The sequence below is a fragment of the Ornithodoros turicata genome, chromosome 1, assembly GCF_037126465.1.
Source record: "Ornithodoros turicata isolate Travis chromosome 1, ASM3712646v1, whole genome shotgun sequence".
NCBI lineage: Eukaryota > Metazoa > Arthropoda > Arachnida > Ixodida > Argasidae > Ornithodoros > Ornithodoros turicata.
Genome location: NC_088201.1, coordinates 131,676,760 through 131,685,198, shown reverse-complemented (window position 1 = coordinate 131,685,198; position 8,439 = coordinate 131,676,760). Strand labels below are relative to the sequence as shown.

At 44.5% G+C, this 8,439-nt stretch overlaps 1 protein-coding gene across 1 annotated transcript; it reads right to left on the bottom strand.

Annotated features, from left to right (window-relative positions):
• Nucleotides 1-3,687: 3,687 nt before the first annotated feature.
• LOC135369064 (uncharacterized) lies at nucleotides 3,688-7,309 on the bottom strand. Its single transcript, XM_064602708.1, has 3 exons — nucleotides 7,227-7,309; nucleotides 6,497-6,616; nucleotides 3,688-5,218 (listed from the first exon to the last, which is right to left on the bottom strand). Exon 3 carries the CDS (start codon nucleotides 5,082-5,084, stop codon nucleotides 4,104-4,106), a length of 981 nt encoding a protein of 326 aa, XP_064458778.1. The 5' UTR covers nucleotides 5,085-5,218; nucleotides 6,497-6,616; nucleotides 7,227-7,309; the 3' UTR covers nucleotides 3,688-4,103.
• Nucleotides 7,310-8,439: the final 1,130 nt, after the last annotated feature.

The following is an 8,439-nucleotide window of genomic DNA, read 5'->3' as shown; positions in this document are numbered from 1 at the left end:
CTGCCTTTCCCTCTAGATCGGAATGAAAGTTTCGTTCTCGCACGTGGTTTTTGGAAGGCGGTTTAGGACAAATGTTTCCATGCGCGATTGTCGCTTTTCAAGTGACGTAAAAAATAACGTAGCTGCTCGTGTCATATTCTCATTTCTTTATTCTGAACACGACTGCGGTGGCGCCACAAGAAATCCACTATTCGACACATTTTGCCCTCCTGTTTGTTCCTCTAGACCGGAAATATGAGAGTTTCGTTCCTGCACGTGGTTTTTTGGAATGCGCTTTCGGACATATGTTTCCATGCGCGATTGTGTCTTTTCAGCTAACCTAAACAAATAACGTAGCTGCTCGGGTTATATCGTCCTTTCTTTATTCCGAACACGATTGCGGCGGCGCCACAAGCAACCCACTATTCAACACATTACGCCATCCTGCTTTTCCCTCTAGATCGGGAATATGAAAGTTTCGTTCTTGCACGTGGTTTTTGGAAGGCGCTTTAAGACAAATGTTTCCATGCGCGATTGTCGCTTTTCAGCTGCCGTAAAAAAAATAACGTAGCTGCTCGTTTTATATTGTTCTTTCTTTATTCCGAACACGACTGCGGCGGCGCCACGAGCAACCCACTGTTCGACACGTTTCGCGCTCCTGCCTTTCCCTCTAGATCGGAATGAAAGTTTCGTTCTCGCACGTGGTTTTTGGAAGGCGGTTTAGGACAAATGTTTCCATGCGCGATTGTCGCTTTTCAACTGACGTAAAAAATAACGTAGCTGCTCGTTTTATATTGTTCTTTCTTTATTCCGAACACGACTGCGGCGGCGCCACAAGCAACCCACTGTTCGACCACTGATCTTGATTGTAAAAGGCTGGATCGCGGATAGGGAGCGCGAGCGTGAAGAAACCGGCCGCCATCTTACTGTACCCACAACAGCCGCCGCAGCGATCATGGCAACTTCTTGCAATTACGGTCGTACCAACCGTACTGGCAAGGTTACAGGGCCTAAATTTATACAGGTGAGTCACTCTTCATCGAGGAATAAATAGGCGTCCATTCTGTATATTTACTTGACCATTATGAAGTGTTTTATTGCCCAAAACGAGCACTGGATGCAGGTTGCTTGATCGCTCTTCCGACGTTCAATCGAGCACACTTGCATTTTACCCGGCGGCAAATACAGTTTGAGTGCATAATATGCTTGAAAGAACACGTTACACTACACAGGTAGTGTTGTCATCAATATATGTGCGAACACTCGAGCGCTTTTTTGCATGCATTGCTAGCATGGTACACGGTGTTCTCTGCGGAAGCAAGTGCCACATTTATTTCTTTGAATTACCTTCGCGCACAAGTTCGGTATTACGTCGTAATGAGACCACGACTGTCACCTTTTTTCATGTATTGGTATTGTTTTGTGCCTTGGTTTGATTTGTGACAAAGAATCCTACGTAACGGTGGTGTGGCGCGACTTGAATAACGCCTTTGTGTCTGAGCTGTATCGTCAGCTTGTTACGATAGTAATAATTTGTAGCGTGTCGTGCTATTTGTAGCAGTTTTTAAGGCAAAAGTGGGCTCTCAATACAGGTTTCGTCATGAGGGCTACCCAGTGAATAATCTGTGCAGTGTGATACGGCTGGGTGTACAGGTAAGTATCACGTTCCTCATCCACTGGTTTCTACTTTACAGGAAGGAACAACCTCAGTGCAGACTTGTACGTATTTGGAGTATTGTATTTAAAATACTGTATTTTAAATACAATTTGCGGTATTTTGGTACTCTACTCAATACTTTTTGTTTTGTGTATTTGTACTCTATTTAAAATACATTTTATGGTATTTTCTACTCAATACTCTAATTACATATTTTGGATCTCCCTCTCAAACTTTATGTGTCTCGTCTTTCCATTATCTTGCTTGTTCAGTGGAAATTTTCTGAGTCCCTCTGACTTTACCCGGATAGTGACTCTAGACCCGGACATTGGCCCTTCTTGGAAGACTCCATTAAGTCCATTTAGAGATCTTGCCCCGTGTGTGCTAATCCTTGGCCAGTGAGGGTTCTTATTATGTGTGCCCTGACGCGGTGACCATCCACCTTTTGCCATGGAAGTGGCGCCGTCTGTTAGGAAATGAGGTCGCGTCTGGGTTCGAGCGTAGGCGGTTGTGAATTTCCACGCGTTGCCTGCTGTTCATTTAGCTGTATCGTTCACTTCATTTATTGACGCTGTGCTGCGATTGACCGCAAAATGATCGAAGAGGACGGCATACCTTTTCCGTTCTTGCATTCTGCATGGACTGGCAATCTATCAGCGTGCATAAGTGTGCGACAAGAGCAAGTGTGGGAGTACTTAAACAGCAACACGCCATCCGTAAAACAAGCGCACCGCGGCTGGTCCTTTATGATGGAGGGACATGTGCGGAACGTAATGATTAATACTGTTTCGGCGGATTCTGAGTTGTTGCTTATCAGAGGAGTTTGCACCCCATCAATGAAGGCCGGACAACATGTTGTGTCGGCATGGTTCCGGCGCAACGATGATCGTATCCTTGGTGGTCACTGCACTTGTGTTGCCGGGTAAGTCGTCTGTCTCTATATCTGTGAAAAATTTTGTATACTGGTATAGCTTTACGTTGGCAAAAGCGCGTTACAGCAAGGGTCGGAGTCCTATGTATGTCATTGTTGTTACTTTTCAGGCTCAGTGAAACCTGCCACCACGTTGCGGGGCTGTTATTTTATATGACAGAGAAAGCTCATGGATTTGCTGCGAATCCACCGTCATGCACCGATCTGCCTTGTCAGTGGATTATCCCCAGCAAGTGTGAGTTTGTGCGATATACTCCCTAGCATAAACCATTTTATTTGTGATCCACATAATTAAGTTCAGTTTTAATGGAGGAGAACTCCCACATAACTAATCTTATTCCCAATGCAGCCAAAGAACGTGGTCCACCTGTTCCTTTGCAAGATATAACCTTCACAAAATTTATTGTCAACAAGCCAACACCACAAGTGAAGAAAAGAACGTACAGTCCATGTCACGGAGCGCAAGGGTACTCCCATCCTGAGTACAACACTCTGGAAGAGAAGCTTACAGAATGCTGCCCCTCTCTGCAGTGGCTCAGGTATAGCAGCCCTTCAAGCAGCCGCTCAAACAAACCAAAACCTATCATTGGTGATGATGAAGATCTTTGGGAAGCAAGGGCTGTGCATGAAGTACAGCAGTACATGAACTGTATATTCCCAATGTCAACGGAAGAGAGGGAGAACATCACAGAACAGACAAAGGGACAGGCTGAGAATAAGAAGTGGCACAAAGAAAGGACCGGGCGCATTACAGCATCCAACTTTGGGCGTATTGTCAACTGTGAAAAACCGGATAAACTGCTCAGAGACATACTGTATCCACGACAACAGGTTGCAGCTAAACCACTAATTTATGGAAGACAGCACGAGGGTCATGCAGTACAGGCATACAGGGAAATTCTCTCGCTATATGGGAAACATGTGATGATTTATGACACTGGTCTCCACATCCACCCTGAGCACAACTTCTTAGCTGCGTCACCTGACAGGATTGTGGTTGTGGACGGTGAAGAAGGTCTCCTCGAGGTGAAATGCCCTTACAGCAAACAGGGCATGTCACCATTAGAAGCCTGTGCATCTAAGGACTTCTGCTGTGAAGTGATTGGCAATGAAATAATGCTCAAACGGACACATGGTTATTACATGCAGGTGCAAGGCCAAATGGCTATCACGGGACACAAGTGGTGCGATTTTGTGATTTGGACAAACCATCCTGAGTTGGCCAGGTCCATTAACATCGAAAGAATATGTTTTGATAAGGACTTTTGGGAAGACAGGTGCCTGCCAGCATTACTGTACTTTGCAGAGCGTGCCCTCATGCCTGAGGTAATGACGAGGCGAGTGCGCCGACTGGGCACCCTAGGACCTTATGTTTCGTACAAAAAATATGTGAAAGGGTATTATGTAGCAAGTGCAAAAGGAGACCTCAAAATACATATAAGGAGACTCCGCTGAAGTTACATGTTGCTATTTTATTGAGCAGGTCCACACACATGCACATCAGGCTAAGGCTCTGCAACGTGCTAACTTCACATTTTAGTCTGTGTCATCCTTAATCAAAGGACAGCGAAAGTTACTTAGGTAACAACAGACATGGAATATATGCTCTGCTATATCCACCATATTGATTGGAAAGGGCTTGTCTAGAATGGGAAATGCCTTAACTCTTCTGATCACGCGTTCAACATGTACTCTAGCACTCGCCACACTTCTTGTGCTCAGAACTGCCTCACGAGACATTTGAGCTTCTCCCCTCACCCTAAAAGGAGGATAGTATACATCAATTCCTGGAGGAACACATGGGAAGGTAAAACCCTTGTCTACCATAATATCATCACCAGGTTCGAGGCGATCAAACAATCCACTTTTCTCAACAACATGAACATCAGATACAGACCCTCCCCAGAGTCTCGACACAAAACTTATATAACCATCCGGGGTACATCCAATAACAACTTTGTACGTGTTATAGTGTTTGTAGTGCGAAAATGTCTGTCTTTGTGCTTTCAGAGAAGACGGTTTCTGAATTCTGACTTCTGTTGCATCCAGCACCAATCTGGTATTCGGAAACTTCATAAATGCCTTCGGCAGATGTGGTTTTATCTGGTCAACTGTTGGGAAGGATGTAATGCTCTTCAGTTCGTGATTAAGAAAATTTATCCACGTGGCAAATACTTTACTGAAATGACCTTCAGATATCCCGAAATTTCGAGAGATCTCTTTTCCAGACATGCCGTTCCTTAGTCTGACCAGGATCATGAAAAATTCTTCCATCAGTTCTCTTTCTCGTACTCGTCCACGTTTCTCGTTGGGATTCCTCTCCACATTGCCCCAGTAGGTCATCATCGAAGCACGGGGGGACAAAAAATTGAACAGAGCTTGAAAAACGCCAATGTTTGGCAACCCAGTGTAGTACCGACACTCGGCATCATTTCTTATTTGCTCTATGCTTAAAAGACGAGATTTGGCATCGCACAACTGCTCTTCAAGATATATGTTGCGTGTAGTGAGTAGCATCACTTGCTGCTGAAGGCGTGCCAGTTTTTCGTGAAGGTCTCCTTCAGGATCTTGACTCACCACGGGTGTCAGTGTGTCATTGCCACAATGTGGTAATGGGACAGACTGGTCTGTCGGAGGTGCTTGTGCAGGGTCTAAGGAAAAAAAGGCAACATGTAGCAGCTGTAATGATGATACAAAAGCTAAGATATGCTCATGGATATTTTAACATATAGTGCCTGCCCCTGCCATGACTGATAAACTCAGCATGTTTGTGATGTGTGAGTTAAACAATGACGTTGAACGGAGAAGAGATGGGTCTTCGGGGCAATATAGTTTGTAGTACACACCAGAGGTGGGGAGCAATGCATTACAAAGTAATGCATTACCGGTAATGCATTACTTTTGAGTAATGAGTAATGGTAATGAATTACATTTTGCCAGCAAGTAATGGTAATGCATTACATTTCGACTGGGTAATGCAGGGTGGCATTACTCATTACTTTTGTCGAATGTTCATTGCGCCACATGAAGATTGGGAACACATCCAGGTTTCAGGGCAACAAAGAAAGAGAAGGGCCCAGTTCAACAGTCGGCGGTGTGTGTCACAAGTGTCCATGATGGTATCACCGATTTTCTCCTGTACGCATTTGGAGTAGAGGATAATCAACGAAAAAGAAACATAGCCTCTATTAGGGTAACAAGTGACAATTGCACTAGTGATTCGCTGTTTTGGTATGGTACAGTGTTAGTTTCTCTTGTGCTGTCAGAGGTCGTTTTTCTGCAAGGACAGAATTTTAGGGCTGGGCATAGCGAAAAGGCAACATGGAGCCGGCGGGTGAAGACTTGTCCCATTCGTAGGTCGAATTTAGTGCGTATATCGAGCCAATTAGTTGGGATGGGAGACATTTTAAAGTTCGGTGCAAGCTATAAGGATCGCAGCCTGGAATCGCTAGATGGGTTCCCGAAAATGAAGAGACTATTCATGCAATACAACACAGAAATTCAGTCATTCCCTCCGGTGAACGAGTGTTCAGTACGGCAAAAGATGTCCTGTAGCCGAAGCGGGCAAGGCTAGCGGATGACAACTTTGAGCGTTAACTCCTACTATGCTGCAATAAATCTTATCAATCAGCCTCGCTTCTGTTGGGATTTAGTAGCACCGATTTGGGGGATACTCGGGTGGCTATTGCCTATAACAAAAAAGCGAGGAGGAAAACTTATGCATAGCATCTTTGAGGCTTATGCCCTAAAATGTAAATGTAATGCCAAAGTAATGCCATTACTTCGTTAAAGTAATGGCATTACTAATGCATTACTAACATCGAAAAAGTAATGACTAGCGTAATGCATTAGTTTTTTTATACAAGTAATGAGTAATGGTAATGCATTACAAAATAAAAGTAATTTCCCCACCTCTGGTACACACTTACCTGATTCAGGTGCAAGTATCACTGGTTCTGTCCACTTCGTGTCCCTTGTGTGCTCAGGTGACACTGGACTTACGCTACTTGCAGGTCCTTTTTGGCGGTTGAGCAGTGTTTTGTTTAGGGCTGAAAGAAAAGGCTCGAGTAAGGTAACAACCATAAAAAAAAAGAGCAACTGGATATAGGTTTCTGACACAGGGCTAGTTTCACCATCATTAAATGAACCGAGATCAAGAGTCTCTCAACTTCAAATTATCCCAACTCTCTTCTGCCACCACTGGCTAACATGCCTGGAACTCTCGTTACGTCACTGAAAAGAGGTTGACGGCTAACTTTAGGTTCAACCGAGCTTAAAGGGTCTTTGATTGCGGTTAAAGTTAACTGAGGTTGGTAAAACCGGGCCTTTGTCGTGTTTAACCAGGTAGGGTATGCTGGGGGAATGCGCCCAAATTTTTGAAGAGTAATCATATAAAAGCAGGACCTAGACGTATGGAGATAAAACTTTCAGCCTACTGTCTTTGGGCCTTATTGTAGTCCTCAGAGTTATTTGGACAACAAAAATCATACTTTATTGGCATAGGAACACAGGAAAGCAGCCCTCTTAAACTGCCGCTTTACACGAACCCTTTGGAGGGGGGGGGGGGAGCACTGTGCTGATTGTGTAGCAATTGGACGAACTTTCAACATACAAATTCGCGCCTTCGCTTCCAGCTGAAGTCAGCCAACATATATATACCTGTACATTGTGCAGAACACAGGACCAAATGTTCTAGCCATGGTACGCACTGAACGACTTATTGGTGTATGCCTGAATTCAGTCTTCACGCGCAGTAACAAGCTGCCAACGCGTGCGTCACTTCTTTTTCTGTTTACACTGTACAAAGTTGCGGTGGCGACATTTCTTATGCGGTTTTTGAAATTATTCGTGACGGCCACTTTCCTGAGCACTTTCCCACGACTTACACCATGAATGAAATACCTTTAACTGCTGTCCTTCTCTTTAGGCGGTGGTATCTATCCAAACCTACTCTGTTGGCCGGCTTTCGGTGCTTGAAGACGGTCGGCAAATAATCCACGTGGCTTTTGTCCATGTTTGGTTCACCTTTAATGCGCCAAAAAGGAAGATGTGAGCCATCGAAAATGTTTGCTTAGACTTGAACGTGACCTCACCAGTAACGAAATGTGCATGGCATATTCTCGAGTGTGTTGTTGGCCTCCAAGGCTTTCCGTCTTTCCCGAGTCTTTTCACAGCGCGGATCCATGCTTCCCGCTTCTCTGGGTATAATCTCTTCGATGGAAACCTGAACAGCCGGACCCCCTTTCCTTTGACATAGTAATTTGTGCAGCCAGGCGATACACAATTGGCCGGCATGGCGCCAAAACACACGAGGAACTTCGAAAATGGCGGTTGCCTTCCAACCACTTCGAGACCCGCGCGGAGCAAGGAAGGAGGAGAGGATGCGCGCATGCGCGCTCGCTTTTTTGAAAATGGTGGATTCTGACCTCGCTGAGCAGGGACCTGCTAGAAGTTTGCTTTGTTCTGGGTCATATTTTGTTAGTGCAGTTATGTCTTATGTGGTATCTTTTTGTCATCTTTCTGGGACTTGTGCTAAGATGACTCCTATCACACGGCGGCGGCTAGCGTAGTGCGTGGGGTTTAGGTTATTCATGTGACATAGCAGCGACTTGTCGCATTGACCAGTGACTTTTTGCGTTCAAGGATAAATAGTATCTTAATTGTATTTCAAATACTTTTTAAGTATTTTGTACTCTATCTTAATTACTTTAATTTTCATGTATGTATACTCTATCTTAATTACATTCTAACATTAGTATTTATTATCTTATCTTAAATACATTTTTGAGTATCTTGTACATGTCTGCCTCAGTGCACGCACTGTGGTTAGCCTCTCTCAGTTTTGCATATTTTCTTACATGTTCACATCAGA